We start from the raw sequence: 19,989 nt of genomic DNA, 5'->3' as shown, positions 1-19,989 counted from the left end.
TACTACGAAATTAGTGATACCGAGGTTTTCTTTTTTTTTATCAGCTAGAGTTAAACATGCAGAGAAAGAGGACGTCTGGGTGGCTCAGGTCATGATCTCATGGTTTGTGGGTTCGAGCCCCGCGTCGGACTCTGTGTTGACAGCTCAGAGCCTGGAGCCTGCTTCAGATTCTGTGTCTCCCTCTCTCTCTGCCCCTCCCCCCCTCATGCTCACTCTCTCTTTCTCTCTTTCTCTCTCTCAAAAATAAATAAACATTGGGGCGCCTGGGTGACGCAGTCGGTTGAGCGTCCGACTTCAGCCAGGTCACGATCTCGTGGTCCATGAGTTCGAGCCCCGCGTCGGGCTCTGGGCTGATGGCTCAGAGCCTGGAGCCTGTTTCCGATTCTGTGTCTCCCTCTCTCTCTGCCCCTCCCCCGTTCATGCTCTGTCTCTCTCTGTCCCAAAAATAAATAAAAAAACGTTGAAAAAAAAAATAAATAAACATTAAAAAAATGCAGAGAAAGAGCTGACATACCTATTTGTGCCCATGAACTTTTATACCTATATCCCCATCAAATGGAAGAATTTTGACCTAGTGATTTTACAAGATTTCCATGAGGATGAAATAAAAATCCACTGGACACAAACATTTACTAAGCACTGAACTACAGACCAAGCACTAAGTTGTGTGCTGGGAAGATAAAGACAAAAAAAAAGAAAAAGAAAAAAAAAAAGGTCTAGGCCCTCAGGGAGATCATAATATTTGTCATTAGAAATTCAAGTGGGATTAATTGATTAGAGAATTGTTTTTGGTTTGCATAGTTGAATATAAATAATTGAACATGTAAATTTGATGAAATAGCTTCTAAAATAAAACATGCTGTGAATATAAAAAGAGGTATAAAATGTAAAATCATTTGAAAAGCTAAAGATTCATATATATATATATACATATACATATATGTGTATATATATATACACACACATACATATATGTGTATATATATATACACACATACATATATGTATATATATATATATATATGAAGATGTGCTATCTGATAGCATATTCTGGTGTTTCTTTGTAGTCAGATAATCTGTATCTCATACGATCTGAAGGCAAGAGGGTGACAGAGATAGAAGCATGACATCAAACGAAGTCATGAATTGTTCTGGAGGCTTCCTTACTACCCAGTGGGCAGTTGTTAACAAAGAGAAGTATTTTGATTCTGAGTCCTACAGCTATTGGCTTATAAATGAAGAGAGCCCCACTCTTAGTTTTACAACATTCCAAGGTTTTAAAAAAATTCTTTTGGAAGTTCGATGCAATTTCCAAATATCAATCATATTTTAGTTTTTACGTAAAAGACCATTTGTGGGAAGGAGAATCCCAAAATTGTGAGAATGGGTACACCTACTCCCAAAAGTTAAGATTTTGTTGAGTAAACCACTTACTAACACCATGATGATGAAAATTCCAAATTTTTTTGTTGGTTTGTTTTTTAATTCTGGTGGGCAAGATATATATTTTAGATCTTTAAAAGGGGTTGGTAGCTTTCAGGTACGGGAGGAACTGAGAAGTGTGTGTTGTGATTTCCTGACACGACCAGCAGAGGCCTCCCTGTGTCTCCCACAGTGAGCAGCAAAGCCATTTCCTGGAGACCCATTCTGGGAAGGAACTTGAGAATGCTGGGTGACCAGCATCAAGGACAGCACAGATCGGAACATGTCATCACAAGGATGTTTCTGAGATTCCGTTCAGTGTTCCCAGCACATGTGCCCGTATCAACAGGACCTGCTCTGTGCCAGGCCTACGAGGGAACCAGGTAGAAACTTGCCTCTTGCGTGTATCTACCAGAACTGTTGTTCTCATCTCTGAGCGAAGACCTCCCTGCAATTCCTGTCAAGGGCACGTGGGTTCTGAGGGTGGCGTCAGCTCTGAGGAGGAGGAGACATTCAGAGGAGAAGAGGAGGAGGAGGAGGAGAGACATTCATAAGGAAGCTAGGCCTGTGACTTGAAGGAGTGGAAGGGACAGTGTGCCAGTTCTGAGGCTGGGCCCTAAGAAGCCATGTGTGCTTCTGTTGTTAGGACAACGTGCCAGGGCGAGACCGCTAGAGGGACAGGAGACACGCATGGCCAAGAGCTGTACTGCTAGCAGCCAGAAGACCCTCAGAACTGAGAACCCACAGCTGAGCTGCCTAGCAGGTGCATGAACAAGCTCAACCTAAAATGTCTTCATCTCGCCCATTACACAATGGCCCCAAGACCTGTGGACAAAGGACTAATGATAAATAGCTATTCTTTTTAAGGTTTGAGGCTGTTTGTTACACAACAGTAGCAAAGCGATATATCCTAATTATACTCGTAAGGTGATCACGCATACTTATTTCAAGGGGAACACTATTATATGAACAGACTACTTCACTAATATGAGGTTCATATGGCCTATTTTGAAAATAACTATCATTTTTTCTGATGCTTGATGGGATTCGTATAAGACAATGCCTCTTGCTGTGATATTAATGCCTCTCTACCAACCTACTACGTTTTTGCAAGAAATGTACATCACGACAGAAAGCGTCAACTCACAGCCCCTCTGCGATGCATTCTAGCGAAAGGACATTTCCCCTTAATTCCTCCTTGTTACTGGTGTTGCCTTCTGGAGTTAAAAAGGTTGGTGGCCTCTCTCTATTTGGTTTAGCTGCAAACAATAAAATCATATGGATTAAAAGTTATGAATATGTATTTCTAGAAGCACAGTTCACTGCCTAAGACTCTAATCCCTTTTCAAAACCACTTAACACTGTGGAATTTGTTAAACTACACATCCACATTCTGCCTTACGAACAGCCATCGCTCACTCAGTGAGGAACAGAAGTAATGTGGTTACGTAAGCACGGATAGTAAGGACTATTTTAACTCTTGTGTGTTCTGTTAATTTAGGTTAGGTTTTCATGAATTTTTGGTGGGTTGGCAAATTTTCAAAATGTAGACATACAGGGGAAAGTCACGTTATCAAATTCTCCACCCCTTAAAATTAGTGCTCAGGTCAAAGGGAAAATTAACTATATTCTGGAAGGTGTTAGATTTTTTCTGAAAACTGTGACTATGATTTTGGTTTACAGTAGGGACAACATCATAGTCAATTCCATCGATTAATCCTGGAGATAAGATCTATGGTGGAGGTCTAAATGTCAAGACCCACAAACTGCAAAGGTTTATGGAAAACAAAACAAAACAAGAAACCTACTGAAAGAGGTCTGGCAAATTGTGCGCCATAAATTAAGAATAATGAATGTCAAATAAATTGCAATTGGTTTCGTCAATGAAAAAATAAAGAGGGCTCAAGTCAGGCCATCTTCCCTTTTACAGAAACTTTGCCTAAATGTGGCCTTATCTTCTGATGGCCTCTCAGAAACCCTTAAGGTAGGAATTATATCATCTTAAGGTTCTATAACCATTTACAGTTTTCAACACTATTTAAGGGCATTATCTATTTGATGCTCCCAAAATCTGAGTGAAAGGTAATATATACGAGGGGTGCCTGGGTGGCTCAGCTGGTTAGGCATTCGACTCTTGATTTTGGCTCAGGTCATGATCTTGTGGTTTGTGAGTTCAAGACCCACGGTGGGCTCTGTGCTGACAGGGTGGAGCCTGCTTGGGATTCTCTCTCTCCTTCCCTTTCTCTACCCCTTCCTGGTTTGCACTTTCTCTCTCCAAATAATAAATAAATAAACTTAAAAAAGGTTATATGTGAATTATTTTCATTTCTCAGAAGAAAAAAAACCTGAATACCAAGGAAGGTATTATTTGAGAGGACTTAGAATTTTCCTAGGACTTTAGAAATTGTGGAGGAAACCTTATGTCTCTGAAATCACTTTGGGAATGGTTTTGAGGCCCATCTTTATCATAAGTATATTAAAATAAAATAAAATGAAATAAAATAAAATAAAATGAAATAGTAAGGCAGGAGTTGTGATATGCCTACTCTGGTCATTGATAGTACCTTAATATTTTTTACTTTATATCTCAAGGGTAAAAAGTTAATCTGACAGAAATTCTGCCTTAGAGATAACTAAAAGGACCCGTATCCAGAAACCACCATTTTCATGGATAGACTATATTTGAGAGTCACATTTCCCATAAGGAAATGAAATTCTTTTCTTTTTAAAAGAACCTTAATTGTAAATGCTCTATTCTTAAAAAGATGATTTCCACTGGAGACAGTGACTTGGTCTTAAACCAAACTAAAAGAAATACTATTGCTGATCAGATGACGTTGATAATGTCACGTGAAAACACATGGAAAGTGTGATGATTTACTATCAAAATCTGCTTAATGTTAGTTGCTAACGATTACTTTAAGACTTTGATGAGTTAGTATTCTAGCAGGTTAATGCACCTTTATTTGATTAATGAGAAAAGTTTGTGAACAAGACACAAAATGAAAAATATAATTCTGAACATACATGAATGGTTTTTTTCCCCAAATCATGTGAAATGGTGCTTTACATAAAAACAGAGATAATAACTTTCATTATTATACATACACCGTGGAAAATGTTTTAGTGACATGACATAAGCTTATAACTAAATTTCCCAGAAAACACATTTGTTCCAGCGGTATTAAACACATAACTAGGAATTTCACGAAGATATAAGGTTAAACAGCTATGGAGGTGAAGTTAGTGGACTAAATTCTACAATGAAGGAGAGAAATATCAGTTACAGTCACCGTAACTCACCACTATAAAACTCAGTGTCACTCAAATTAGCAGCTATAGTGTCATTCAATTCATCCACTGAAATAAACAGAATATTATGAAGAATGCAAGAAGTAGGGGAGAAGGCACTACATAAAAGTATCGGGCAACAAAAGCAAACACAGACAGCCTCGCTGACCAAGTGCCGTCCCTACCAAGCAAATACAGACTTTTACATTGTACATGACTAACTGATTAATTCACTCAGCCATCCCCCCGACCAGTAACCTAGGAACACACAAGTGAAGCCTCAGGACTGCCAATCAAAGGCAGCGTGGATGGGGTGCCTGGGTGGCTCAGTCGGTTAAACATCCGACACTTGACCTCGGCTCGGGTCATGCTCTCATGGGTTTGTGAGTTCGAGCCCTGTGTCGGGCTCTGCGCTGACAGCACTTAGGCTGCTTGGGATTCCCTCTCTCCCTTCCTCCGCCCCTCCCCCTCTGGTATACTCTCTCTCTCTCTCAAAATAAATAAAAACTTTAAAAAATTTTTGAAAATAAAGGCATCGTGGGGCATAATGCACACACAAACGCTCAGGATACCAAGTAGATTCAGAAAGTTACCGTGGAAACAACAACGAATGTAAAATACAGTATTTCGGTTATGCGTGCTCTTTATATATCAACACTTCTGTAACTAACTCTTCACGGGTAGTTTCCTTATCAATGACGCTGTTTACTTCAATGTCAGTAGTATTTAATAGTTAGTGTATTTTATGCATACTTGTAAACATCATTGCAAGAGAGATGCAGGAGGCTGAGCTCTTACCTGAAATCACCTTGACCGAAATAGGCTGCTTCTGCTGTATGGTTTGAGTATGATTAAATCTGGCATAACAGATATAGTCTTCACGGGTATCCTCCGGGAGAACGTTGGAGAAATAAAGGTCTCCATTCAGACCCTGAGAGACCCTCTCGCTTTGTGGAAGTCTTTGAAAGGCTGGGGAAAGGCAGAGAGAAATCCAGATCATTCCATCACAGAGTGGCCACTTTCCCAACGACCAAGACAGAGGTATCTACTAATAGTTTGGTGAAACTCAGTATTTGAACGTTTTCCCCTATGAAGCTCTTCAAGTAAAAGCAAGTAACAGTAAAAACGACAACAGCGTGACACATGAAAACTCCAGCTGTGCCCGCCCGTCCCTAATTTCTCTGCAGCGGGGGCAGCAGGGAGATTAGAATTGCACAGTCATGTGCATTAAGCAAGTGTAAACCCAAAAACTGCTTTACAAAAGAGTTTGCGGGACTCTTCCTAATATTTGTATCAGTCCCTAAATGTTAAACACATATACACACATATCTTAGAAAACGCATTAAAAAAGCTTGTAAGGTGGGTGGCTCAGCGGGTTAAGTGCCTGAATTCGGTTCAGGTCATGATCTCGTGTTCGTGGGTTGGAGCCCTACATCGGGGCGTCGTGCTGATAGCCAGGAGCCTGGAACCTGCTTCGGATTCTGCGTCTCCCTCTCTCTCTGCCCCCTCCCCACTCGCACTCTGTCTCTTTCATTAAAAAAAAAAAAAAAAAGCCTTGTTAGAATGTTAACTTGGGCTGCCTCTACCTGCCGGGTCAGACACCAAATACTGTGAGAGCACCTAACCGTGAACTAGGTCCCACGAGAGGCACCCTGCGTCCCAGGCTCTCTCCTTGTCAGAGCCCGTGGCCTCACTGAAGAATCAGGTAGCACATGGGCAATTAACAGCAGACTGCAGAGGAGCCCCTCAGAGGCCGCCCCACCCCCACCTGAGCTACTTTTTCTTTGTGGAGTTACATCACCTTCTACCCTGCGGCATATTTTACTTGCCCTGCGTGCAGTTTATGGCGTGTCTTTGTGCCCTAGGATTTAGGTTGCAGGAGGGCAGAGATGGTCTGCTGAGTTTGCTGTCCTGGTACTGAGACCGCACTGGGCCCTTACTAGGGGCTCTGTGATTAAATAAAATTAAAGTCAGCCCTCTGACTTTCCAGGTTCATGCTTAACAGTTTATTTCCCCTCAGGGCCAGTTAAGGAACTGTCCAGCCTCAGACACTGAAGGAAGATTTTCTTTTCTTGTCTTTTTTTTTTTTTTTAAGTTTATTTTTTGAGAGAGGGAGAGAGAGAGAGAGCACAAGTGGGGGAAGAATAGATAGAGAGAGGGAGAGAGACAAAGAATCCCAAACAGGCCCCCAGCTGTCAGTGCAAAGCCCCGTGTGGGGCTCGAACTCACAAGCTGTGAGATCATGACCTGAGCTGAAATCAAGAGTCGGACAATTAACTGACTGAGCCACTCGGGTGCCCCAAGGAAGATTTCCTAAGTAGGTGAAAGGTTTGGAGAAGTGGGGCCTCTGATCTATGCATGAATTTACACTGGGCTTGAAGCTTCTGCCCCAGTCCCCAGAGCCCTGAGAGTTCTGTGCCTCTGAAATGAGAGCACTAGTCAAGAATCTGTCCATCCTCGCAGCCCCAGGCCAGGTGTTCTATCTTCTGGAGAATTCTCCAGTCTGAGCCAAGCAGTGGCTCCCCCCTGCATAAGGTGTCCCACCTAACATTACACAAAATGCAGAATTCTGATTGAAGGCCTGAAGCTCCTTTGGGCAGGGAAATGCGGAGCCAGAGTTTGAAAGAACACTGGTTAGCCATGTTAGTCAAGTTCTTGGTCAAGATGGGGGTCTGGCAGGTGGTTGGAAACCCATGATTATAGGCCACGAGTCCCCACAGAAGTGATTGTTTTAAAAATAACTCAGGAAAATACGGTACATTTATTGAATGAATACAAAGAGTTAAAGACAAGCACACATTTATTCTTTTCTAATCTTCCTGCTGTATTTTATTACGGATAGGTGTTGGCAGATCAAATTAACGGGAGCAGGACTTTGAGAGGGTGCTAGCACTTGCCCATAGAGTGGCTTTGCCTTATACTTAGGAAAAAAAATGCATGCAGATAGGAATGACTTGACAACGTCATCTTGCAAGAAGAATGTTACACAAGCTTGATTTTTTCCCTCGTATTCCAGATGCAATTTCATTTGAAAGGTGAAGGCTTTGCCAACAGCCTAAAATGTATGTAAATTACATAGCGAGCAGTGCAATATGGGGAAAAAAGACATATTCTCGTGATTGTGAAACTTTGCATGTATTTGTCTACTTATTAAGTGAAAAGGTCATCATTTCTGAAGAAGAACCAAGTACTGGGCCTCGTCTGGACAGTTGACATTTGGATACTGTTATTTTTGATGTCATACACCGCTCATTTATATTTGATTTGTTGCCGCTTCTTTCTAAACCTGTTAAAAAGCTGTTATGGGGATGCCTGGGTGGCTCAGTCGGTTAAGCGTCTGACTTTGGCTCAGATCATGATGTCGCAGTTTGTGAGTTCGAACACTGTGTCGGGCTGTGTGCTGACAGCTCAGAGCCTGGAGCCTGCTTCAGATTCTGTGTCCTCCCTCTCTCCCCTCCTCCCCTGCTCATGCTCTGTCTCTTTCTCTCTCTCTCAAAAATAAACATTAAAAAAAAGCTGTTATGCAATAACAGGAAAATATGTTTGCTCATTTATGCACTTGTATGTTTATTTTTCATTGCATTGTGAAGTTTTCTCGGAGTAATTTCATAGAAGAGTTGAATATGGCAATTAAATATCAGAGCTAAATTTTCTCTTCAGTAATGTGTACCGTCTGTGAATTCAGAGGAAATCATGTTACTGAAAATAGACTATATTCCCTACAGATATTTTGCATTCTTTCCCACCATTCCACATACAGGACTCTTGTCGAGGTCAACGGTGATCTCCATGTTGCCAAATTCAATAGTTGTTTTTCGGTCGGATCAGAAGTTACCTGATCTTTTGAAACGGTCGATTGTTCTGACTTCTCGACACTTGGCTTCCCTTTATCCCGAGGACCCAGCTCTATCTTCTTACCTCAGTGACTTCTCCTTCTCATCTATCTGCTTGGCTGGTTTCTCCCCCAGGTTTCCCTGGGGGGCTCCTGGTCTCTACACCTGGCTCTCTTACAGGCCCCTCACATCCTAAACCCTGGCTTCCCTATCACCAAGCAGAACCACGTGTCCCTTTAAGAAACTATTAGCACAGGAGGTTTGGGAGGGAAAGAGAGGCAGCAAAAAAAAAAAAAAAAAAAAAAAAAACTCCCTCAAGGTTAGGGGTGGAGCAGACATATATTCAAGTGCCTAATGGATGACTCCATTCTCTGTGCCCCGGTTTCCTCATCTAAAAGGAGAAAGATGAGGGGCACCTGGGTGGCTCAGTCGTCAAGCGTCCGACTCTTGGTTTCTGCTCAGGTCATGATCTCACAGTTTGTGAGATCGAGCCCCACATCCTGTCCTGTGCTGAGAGCACAGAGCCCGCTGGGGATTCTCGCTCTCCCTCTCTCTGCTTCTTCCTGGCTTGTTCTCTCTCTCTCTCTTTCTCTCTCTCTCTCTCTCAAAAACAAATAAATAAACCTTAATAAAATTAAAATAAAATAAAATAAAATAAAAGTGAAAAGATGAGAAGATGCTCATCAGAGAAATGTAAATGAAAACCCACAGGTTTAATTACCTCACATCTGTCAGAATGGCTATTATCAAAAAAACAAAAATGAGTGTTGGAGAGGAGGTGGAGAAAAGGGACCCTTCATGCACTGCTAGCAGGAATGTAAACTGGCACAGCCAATACGGAAAATAGTATGTCATTTCCTCAAAAACTTAAACACAGAGCTACTCTACAATCTAGTAATTCCACTTCTGTGCACTTATCCAAAGAAAATGAAAATCAGAGATATATACTCCCCCATGTTACTGCAGCATTATTTACAACAGCCAACATATGGAAGCAGCCCAAGTGTCCATCGACAGATGAATGGATTAGAGAAGAAGTGATATATATATATATATATATATATATATATATATATATATGTATATACACACACACACATATACGTGTGGCATATGTATACATATATGTGAGATATACACACACACACACACACACACACAGTGGAATACCACTCAACATTAAAAACGATGAGATCTTGCCATTTGCGGCAATATGGATGGACCCAGAGAGTATTATGCTAAGCGAAATTAATCAGACAGTGAAAGACAAATACCGTATGATTCTGCTTATATGTGGAATCTAAAAAACAAAACAGATACAGGAAACAAACTGTTGGTTTCCAGAAGGAGGAGGGGTTGTAAGGTGGGCAAAATAGATGAAGGGCATTAAGAAGTACAAACTTCCAGTAATAAGTAAGTCATGGGAGGTAATGTACAGCCCAGGGAATAAGTCAGTAATATTGTAATAACTCTGTACAGTGACGGATGGTAACTAGGCTTATCGTGGGGATCATTTTATAATGTATAAAAATATGAAATCACTATAATGTACACCTGCAACTAACAGGACATGGTATGTTGATTACATGCCAATAAAAAAAATTTTAAAATAAAAGGTAAAAGAATATAGCAGACATGCTTCATGGGGTTGTTGTAAAAAACTGGTGAGATAACTCACATAAAGATCTCAGCAAAGGGATTGGCACTTAGTAAATACCCAATAAATATTAGTTGTTGGTGATAAAAAAAAAAAAAAAACTTGAAGGGGCATCTGGGTGACTCAGTTGGTTAAGCCTCCGACTTTGGCTCAGGTAGTGATCTTGCGGTTCGTGGGTTCGAGCCCTGGTCAGGCTCTGTGCTGACAGCTCACAGAGCCTGGAGTCTGCTTTGGAATCTGGGAATTTGGTTTATTTAGAGCAATGCCCGGTTCACAGTAGGTGCTCAAGAAAATCATGTTGCACATGACATGTTGTTTCTTTCAATGAGTATTTATTCTGAGCATCTCTGAAACATTTTATAAACGTTTTATGAATCACAAGAGCTAACAACTTATTGTGACAGTAAATAATCATAAGAACCTTGAAGAAAGTTCATATTTTTAAAACTTACAATTATCTGGGTTGCCTGAGTGGCTCAGTTGGTTGAGAGTCTGACTCTTGATTTTGGCTCAGGTCATGATCTCACGGTTCATGAGTTTGAGCCCCACATCAGGCTCCACACTGAGAGCGTAGAGCCTGGTTGGGATTCTCTTCCTCTCCTTCTGCCCCTCCCACACACTCTCTCAAAATAAATAAATAAACTTAAAAAAATTTTTAAACTTACAATTATCCATCCAGAATATTATAGGTGGTGGTAATCCAAGTGGGGGTCTGCAGGGAAGGACCAGAGACTGGCCATTTCGAAGTGTTATTGGTTCAAGTTTTTCTTTGGTCCACAACGGTGACCCTAGGATATAAAATAATAACTTCTAAGTTATCTCTGCATTGAAAAATAAAAAGAGCACTGGAAAGAAAGACAAAATAAACTTTTGGGGAAACAGTAACTCAGAATTTATAGGCATTAAGATAACAAGGGAATAATTTTTAAATACAATGTTAAAAGTCAAAATGTGATGATTTTCACTCACTGCCATTAATAGTATAAATGCAGACTCAGCAATTCCATGTTTAAAAATCTGTATTATTCAATAAATCATTAAGAAGATACATAATAATTTCGCTATAAGCATGTTCTTCACAAAAGAATGGAAAACTCTAGGGGTACCCGGGGGGCTCAGTTGATGGAGCATCTGACTCTTGATTTGGGCTCAGGTCATGATCCCAGGGTCATGGAATCGAGCCCACGCTCAGCACGGAGCGTGCATGAGATTCTCTCTTACCCTCTGCCCCTCCCCAGTGCATCCACTCTCTTTCACTCTCTCAAAAGAAAAAAAAAAAAAAAAGACTAGAGAACACCAAATGTCAAAAGATTTGTTAAATAATTGTATACATACACCTGTGAGTATCATACAATATTATATATTAAGTATCCTTATTTATAATAAGATTGATATGAGAATATATATTATATGCAGGTAAGTCAGAATAGGTTATAAAATAGTACTTCAGAATGAGCTCATTTGGAACACATACATACATATCTGCCTAGAAAACATGGAAAGAGCAGTGGTTACTAGATTGAGTGGAAGGATTCACGAGTGATTTTTCAATTTCTTTTTTTGTTATTTGTAATTTTTTCCAATAATGAACACAGGGAATAAAAACAGTTTTTAAAATGACCAGAATTGCAAGTGGTTACTGTTCTTTAAATACGTGCTGTTTAAGTACACGTTGTTGAGACACCACGGGTAGTAACTACTGTAAAAAGAGCCATAATAATATCGAGGCTTGAGGCCACTCTATTTCCAGTGAATCTTTGACACGAAAATGTTAATTACCCATTATCCATTTCATAACGAATTTATTTCCATCTGGCTGTCGGAAGTTGGTCCATACACAAGATACGTGAGAAATTAGTAATTTGATCAATTCAGGAAATTGATAATCAATAATTTGATCAATTTGTTGTGACAGCAAACAATCGTAAGAACCTTGAAGAAAGTTCATATTTTTAAAACTTACAATTATCAGGAAAGAAACGCTTTTCTTACTACTGGTGTTTTTTTTTTATTCTGGACTTGCCGAAAAGACATCCTGGGTTGGCAAAGCACTGGGCTGAGGAACTTAGGGTAGAGTGGAAAGGAGCGATAATTTTCACGCAAAACAAGGTGAGAGTATTAGAATCGATGGCACTGCTTTCTTGTGCCAGCATCTGGATGACGTGACAGATGCTGAGTCTCAGAGCCACCTTTTAAATAGGGTCCTGTTGGATGGACAAGTCCCACTTACTGGATGGACGGACAACAATATTATTAGAAATTGCTGCTCCGCGTTCGTTCCTGGCTGTACACTGATAAACCCCTTCGTAGGTCTCTGCTTTCCCTTCGCTCATGATGTTGATTGTGAGGGTTCCTGAGCCGGGCTTCATGGTGACCAGAGGGTCCTTATCTATGTCAAAATGAGTCCCATTTCGGGTCCAGGAGAAGCTACCCAACACATAAAGGATTAAGCTTGTTAACAGTCAAGAAAAAATAGGATTACTTACTCTTTAACAAATTCCTAGCAGTTCTGTAGGTTTCCAGAAATAGTGATTAGATGGTAATGTTCAGGAAAAGAGCGACAGTCTCCGTACCTAAAATGTTTCACTGAATCGTGACTTAGAAAAAAGTGCTGGCCATACATTTTAAGGTACATGTCTTCACTGGAACTAGCTGAAATCTGTCTCAAGGAAATCATCGCACAAATTGCCTGTCATTTTTCAAAGAAAATACAGAAAGTAGGTCTCCAGGGCACGCTCTCTTAGAGTTTTATTAGCATTTTTATTGTAAACTCCATTGTTCACAGAGTTGATAACCTGTCTATAAAATTTTGCCCTGGGCTGCAACGTGACAAGAAAGGCTTTCCCAAGTACTAATACATGTGTGCGTTTGAAAGTGATCAGAGCAGTTTCAAGTTACCAAAATGCAAAGTGTAAGTTGGGGGCGGGGGGCGAAGTACGAGGAGTTCAGTTGTGTTTTCAAGGTTGGTTATCAAAAGTGGTAACTCGATAAAAAATACATTTCCAGAATTTTCAGTTCTAGAGATGGTTTTGTAAATTTCTTAGGAAGTATTCCAAATTGCCAACTGAAATTCTTCTTTTTCAGTTTTTTTTTATACAAAAGACTGCCTTATAGAAGTCACCACGCCCATGTAATTAAATACTTTATAACTAGTCATACATCAAAGTGGCCATGCTCATACCAAGGCATGAATCTCGAAACTTCACTATGTTTTCCTGGACCACTTAGATTTCTCTTCCCATCGCTTATCCTTGCGTCAGGGGTTGACCCAACATCTGGGGGCAGGAGGTGGCAGGGGATGGGGGGGCACGGAGGAGGCAGGGGCCAGGAATGCTGCTAAAGATCCAACAGCCCTGTCCCCACAACAAAAAACTATCTGGCCCCAAATAGTAGTGCTGAGGGGGAGAAATCCTGCCTTACAGGGAGTCACAGGAAGTATTACATCAGTGTGAAACGGAAGGGGAACTCCATGAAATGACATCACATTCGGGCTCAGTGCCAGAAGTTTCCAATAATATGGCAGAACGGACTGCTTTGAAACAAACCTCTGATGGATGTTTTTGACATACTTAAGTATTTACCAGGTAATCTTTTTCTCAGGTGCCAATCTGTGACAATTGGGTAAGCCTGGCAATAGACTCAGAATTGAAAGATCTAGAGGGCACCTGGGTGGCTCAGTCGGTTAAGCGTCTGACTTCGGCTCAGGTCATGATCTCACGGTTCGTGAGTTCAAGCCCCACGTTCGGCTCTGTGCTGACAGCTCAGAGCCTGGAGCCTGCTTCGGATTCTGTCTCCCTCTCTCTTTGTCCCGCCCCCACTCATGCTCTGTCTCTCAAAAAAACATAAGCATCGAAAAAAATTTAAGGAAATGAAAAATCTAGAAACTTTCACTTCCTTCTTACTTAAAAATCCACATTACATTTTAATAATAGTAACCAAACTCTCCTAAACTCCCATATGTTACTGCGGAAGTGACAGTATTTGCTAATCAGCTGAGGGACCTTGGCTACGTTGCCAAGCACTACCAGGCATCAGTTTCCCGTCTATAAAATCTATCAGTTGGACCAGATAACCTCTCACGTCTCTCCCACCTCTAAAATGCTGTGCAATGCTCATGCCAAGATCCATATGGAGAATCCGGAGTGCTGAGCCCTGCCAAGTCTGAAAACCCACTTAGGGCTATTTTATAGACCTCTCCAGAGCAAGCACAGATCTTTGAAGTCACTAAATTCAACTTCCTTATTTTACAGATGAAGAAACGAGGCCCAGAGAAAAATGGGTGCATCCATGTTACAAGGGCAGGAGAGCCATTAGAAGAAGGCTTTCCTCCACATCTTGCTACCATTTTTTGAGCATTTTGTGAAGGGTGTGAGTACAGAAATGCAACTTATGTGGGTTTCCAAGAACACTCTGACTTTTATTCATCAGAAAGACAAAACCATGAGCCTACACATGATACTTCAGAGATAGGCAGGACCTGAAATTAACTTCAATATTAATAGCGATGCTTATTTCCAGTTGTGGAACAGAGCAGAAATCACACCCACCTTGGAGGAGGCTTCCCTTTGGCCTCACACTGGATCACAATATTCTCTCGAGGGTCAATAATGTAATCTTTTGGAGACTGTTGAGTAATGGTTGGAGGTTGTACCACTTAATTGTAGAAAGAAGAATAATGTAAAGAAATCATTTAAGATCATCGTAAAAATCATTCTGTCTATATCCAAGTCACCCACCCCACACTAAATATGCTCCAAATGCTTGTAGCAATTTCTACGGTGGCAGCACAAACCTCATTAGATTTTCAGCGAAATGTCTCCTAAAACTTTGAAGTCAAGGCACAACTTCCTTTTGGTGACTTTATATGGACTCACAGAGTCCATTTTCCCCAACTAAGAGTTTGGAAAAACAATCACCAAGACAAGCTTGATATTAAGACAGTTTCTTTTCTGATGTAACAATGAGAAATTCTTCTGATTTTTTTTGGCTCAAATAATGCTTCTCAGTAAAATTTAAGTTAGGAGGTAAACGGGCATTTCTTAGGAGAGAGTAACTGACTTATAGTTCATTAGTGTGCTAATGTAAATTAACATACATTGGGAACAAATCAATTTGAGAAGTTACCATTTAAAAATGGTTAAATCAGAGAGTCGGCATGTCTTATTAGAGGCAGGTGGTAGGTGACTACCAGCAGCAAAGATAAAACAGTCTCCTTTAGAAGATCAGCGGAATTGGGACGTGCTCTGTTACAGGAGACAGCATTTCCGTTTTGCTCTTTAAAGGGTTATCCGATCATTCATTTCCAAATTGTATGAGGAATATTCTGAGTTCTGACCCAGAACAATTAAATCCGAAGGAAGCTGGTATCTGCACGTCCAGTGCTCAAGTTACTCGTAAGATCACCACGTCCTTCGTGTGAAATCAGAATCACAGAATGTAAGAACAGGAAGGAAGTGGGGAAATAATCTATTTCAACCTCGTTTGTTGCTCAGGGCAACAAAATGGCTTGACTAGGAAGGCACATGGCAGAGAAGAGAACCAAACTCTCCCCGTAGGAGCCACTGCCTTATACGATGCCAGGGAAAACCATTTACACAGACCAGTGGTTTTCAACCTAGGGTCCCCTCGGGGGACACAGGGCCATTCTGGAGGCCATTGTGGTTGTCACCACTGGGCGGGGAGGTGGTACTGCAATCTGTTGGGCAGAGGCCAGAGATGCTGCTAAACACCTTACAGGACAGTCCGCCCCACTCCCGCTGCCACCTAGATCATTTCAGCTGTTCATATTCCAGCTCTTCCCTTTCCTCCGCGCCCATTCTCTGTGCTTTGTGAAACCTCTTCCACCTGCCAACCGATCACTTCCTGAAGCTTAGTAATTGCCCTCTGCTCTTGTCTTTCTTTACCGTGGTTAACTGTTGCCAGGGCTAACTTTACCACTTCTGCGCCTAATGTCCTATGCATCTGCAAACATGTTTCTGTTCGCTTGTTTTGTCTCTGGTCTTGCTGCTGTCCACCACAACAGACACGACAATGCTGGCTCTGACTAAATATCCAAATAACACCCAAAGGACAGATGAAAAGCAGAGCTCAAGACTGCCCTCTCTTACTGCGCACCTACTAAATGCTGGATACTCAGCACTATCATTTCCTCCTCCATTTAGCAAGAGCCGCCCCTGTCTCCTGCTCCCACTCAGCCGGCTGCTCGTCCTCACCTCCGCCACCTTACAAGGAACACTCACTCCTGCTGCCCTATCAGTTCCTGGTGCTTGTTAGCACTTTGGTCTGGGGGTTAAGAACCAGTCTGTTTGCTTCTTACCATATGTGAGACTTCAAGCCAGTTTCTTAACTGCTGCAAGCCCTTAGTTCCTTAGAGGGAAAATGGGGCTTAAAAGGGGTATCTATGGTGTCTACCTCCAAGGGTCACCAGGAGGATGAACTTAAAGAACGTGTGTAAAATTCTTAGGGCATGCCAATACTGTAGTGGTTCAGCGTTAGCTATGTGTAAATTATGATCACAATCATTTTTATTTGGACCAGCTTCATCTTTGAGTAATCTCTTAGGCTCCAGGAGTATAGAGTTTGGGATGACGGACAGAAGCCTGGAATTTCACACCTGAATGGTGGACACCCAGGTGGCTGATGGGGGGACTGTTGGGGTGACTCAGTCCAATTCCTCGTATTTTTCTGCAAGTGACAGAGGTCTGTCTGGTGGTTTCAGACCCAGAACTTGTGTTCACACGTCTGCAGGAGAGCCCGTTCAATGCCATTTCTGACCTGCCAGGAGTGTACTGCTTACCCACACCTCTGAACAGCGCGTAGGTCCCCCGGCAACGAACAAATGCTTCGAAGCGATAGGGGGAAAGGTGATTTTACGTGGTTTTCCTGGTTAATCCAATCTCAAAGGATTTTTCAAATGCCTGAAAACTTTTTTTTTTTTTAACTATTTTTTAGGTAGACACTAGATGCTGCCCCACTCACTGCCCAAGACAGCAGAAGTTTTGCTTAGACCAAGCCACTCGGAGACGATGTGAGTGGGGACTGCTTATTTGTCGTTTGCACACTTGAAAACAATGTTCAAATTCACTGGAATTTGGATGGAACGCTAGTCCATACAGTCCTCAGGCCGAAGAAGTATGGCAAGGCGTACATATGGCTGCTGACTTGGGTGAAGCCTATGCATATGTGCTCACCTTCTGAAAGATACCAAAAGACAAGCCTTAAGCCCAGCAAGCATTTAATGGCATTTAGAACCAAACAGTAATTTCCTTTAAATTTTGTGAATTTTCTCATTGAGTTACATCAGATGTGAATAAAGCTTGGAAGTTAGTAGAGCAGAATATTGGCACAAGAAAGAGTAAATACCTGAGTCCTCAGAATTCATGCAGGGAACATATTAAACTTGCTTCTTGGTATTTAAATGCAATGTTTAGCCATAGTAAATGCACATGCTTAAAACGACGTTAGTCACAAATCATAAAGTTGTGCATTCAATTCACAGCATTAATTCAAAAACAAAGACATGGTCAAGTTTTCACACTGCCTAGTAATTACAGAAAGACACTTACAGTCTTCAAGAAGTTTTGCTTTTTCCCCATCAATATCAGCAGGTGAGTGGGCAAACAGGATTAAAGAAAACCAGATGTTAGTAATAAGAACGTTAGAACCCTGGAGACCAAAGGGGCATCTCGTCTATTTGGTTTGACCTAAAAAACCAGTACAGTGAAAATGGCAGTTGTGGAGTTGTAAAAGGAAGACACTCCCAATAATGATTTTGTTTCCTCCTGTGGCAGCGATCCCGCATAAACATGTGGAAGAACAAAAGAAATGCTGTAGGCAAAAAAAAAAAAAAAAAAAAAAAAAGGATTCTTCTAGGAACGGGGATGGCTAATTCCATTCCATACATGTTGTGCCGGACAAGTAATTATGTTCAATTTGAAAAATAGCTGGAATCTGCAATTAATCTGAGTTGTCACATACTGCGTCGTGTCTGATCCTATTATCCCAGACACCACTATGCACGTGGTCATAATGCCTAACAATGGGACAGCACTACAGTGACAGTGCTCCATCCGTGCCAAATGCAGCACTGATTTTCAGTTGTTTCTATTTCTGTGGTTCGTCTTCAGGTCGGGAATGGAACTTTTGAGCCAGTAGCATATTTCTGCTTCAGAATCCCTCCTCACCCAAGGGCTGCTAGGACCCACATCAAGGAGCAGCTCATGCAGAAGGGGTGTAGGGGACAGGGGCAGGGAAGAAATTACATTAGCATGCAATTCAAATGATTCTGCAGTGCTGCCTGTCACTTCTACTTGTAAAGGTTAATACAGGAGCGGCATTGTCCGTGACTTTCTTTTCATCATGGTGATGCCTCTTCTCCATTAGCAGCGGTAATTGAGTTAGCCGTAGGTGACTGTTCCCCTCTGATGGTTAGATTGGGCAGTCAGATTAAGGGAGAATATATTTAACACAAGAGAGAACAAAAGCCCATTTCTCTCAAGGGCTTTTGTCTCTCTCCTGGTAGGGCAAATGCTTACTTAGGCAATCCAACTCCAATGGCCTTAGCCAATCATACGTTTTTGTTTTTGTTTTTGTTTTTAACTGAAATGAAGGGCAATGAATGAATACTTTATAATACTTTATAATACTTTAATAAATAACGAGATGTTGCATTTTATTGTCCTTTAGACCATAGATGCGTGGCAAAGGAGGTCTCCAGGGAGCGGGGCAGACCACATCCCTTCTTAATGTCTTCCCACTGGCACTTGCAACATCCTTTGGCAAAAAAATGAAATTCCCGACAATGGAACGGCCCCCAAGAAAGTGCTATCTTCCTTGCACCTTGGAAAGCTTGCCAAGCAGATGTCCTATTCAGGAAGCAAATGTATTTAAAGAGGTCACACAGATCAAGAGTAAAGGATGAATCTGAAGTACAGTAATTGTCCAAATTTGAAATTCTGCTTCCATTGCAAGAGAAGGGACCAGTTGGAATCCAGCATTATCTTTATTGTTCACTGCCAGGCCACCCAGAAAAGGGAGAGCTCAGCATGTACTCTACTATCAGGAAGGGGCGGTGGGGGGGGGCTGGAGGCTAAGACAGTAGTCCCTGCTGTCCCATTTTAAATTGTGTTTTTGCAGATGACTTGTTTTCTTCTCAAAATTTACCTTTTGGTCTTTGATCACATCTTTTAAGCCAAAGATCTTTCTCTAGGCTGCAGATAAGACACATGTCCTACATCCAGACTCCTATTTAAAGGGACTTTTGCCTTGTTGGAATCACGAGAAATGAACTGGGGCACCTGGGTGGCTCAGTCGGTCGAGTGTCCGACTTCAGCTCAGGTCATGATCTCACAGTTCGAGGGTGCGAGCTCTGCGTTGGGCTCTGTGTTGACAGTTCAGGGCCTGGAGCCTGCTTCGGATTCTGTGTCCCTTGCTCTCTGCCCCTCCCCCACTCATTCTCTCTCTCTCTCTCTCTCTCTCTCTCAAAAAATAAATAAATAAATAAATAAACATTAAAAATTTTTAAAAAAGAGAGAAATGAATTATGGGTAGTTTGGGGATACTGAGGAGCATGGTGTTGGCTGAGAAAACATCCCCCAATCTTTCCAGAGCACCCTGAGTGCATGACGGGAGAGGGTGGAGCAGTGGGGAGGGGATAAGTGGGGACGTCCCCATGCCGTTTTAAAGTGATTGAGCTTTCTTGCAGGACTGCTTCGATCAAGAGTCGCCTGTTGGATCAGGGGAGCCCACGATTCGTTCCTCTTCCATCCCCCCCCCCCCCCCCCCCCC

The 19,989-nt window shown here is 41.7% G+C and overlaps 1 protein-coding gene across 32 annotated transcripts in view; it reads right to left on the bottom strand.

Annotated features, from left to right (window-relative positions):
* Window positions 1-19,989, bottom strand: part of NRCAM (neuronal cell adhesion molecule) — a 287,175-nt gene that overhangs the window by 59,027 nt on the left and 208,159 nt on the right. For 16 of the 32 annotated variants that reach the window (XR_006716213.1, XM_045494397.1, XM_045494401.1 and 13 more), the window contains 7 exons: window positions 17,769-17,786; window positions 14,751-14,856; window positions 12,434-12,630; window positions 10,869-10,991; window positions 5,512-5,682; window positions 4,726-4,782; window positions 2,570-2,681 (listed from right to left, as the gene is read on the bottom strand). Coding sequence is in view for 31 of the 32 variants with exons in the window: in XM_045494397.1 (XP_045350353.1) it covers window positions 2,570-2,681; window positions 4,726-4,782; window positions 5,512-5,682; window positions 10,869-10,991; window positions 12,434-12,630; window positions 14,751-14,856; window positions 17,769-17,786 (784 nt within the window). In the remaining variant the exon portion in view is untranslated. The remainder of the gene's footprint in view (window positions 1-2,569; window positions 2,682-4,725; window positions 4,783-5,511; window positions 5,683-10,868; window positions 10,992-12,433; window positions 12,631-14,750; window positions 14,857-17,768; window positions 17,787-19,989) is intronic. The other 16 variants (XM_045494402.1, XM_045494404.1, XM_045494429.1 and 13 more) reach the window with 3 other exon arrangements.

The sequence above is a fragment of the Leopardus geoffroyi genome, chromosome A2 (genome assembly GCF_018350155.1).
Source record: "Leopardus geoffroyi isolate Oge1 chromosome A2, O.geoffroyi_Oge1_pat1.0, whole genome shotgun sequence".
NCBI lineage: Eukaryota > Metazoa > Chordata > Mammalia > Carnivora > Felidae > Leopardus > Leopardus geoffroyi.
This window is presented reverse-complemented; position numbering and strand designations above follow the sequence as displayed.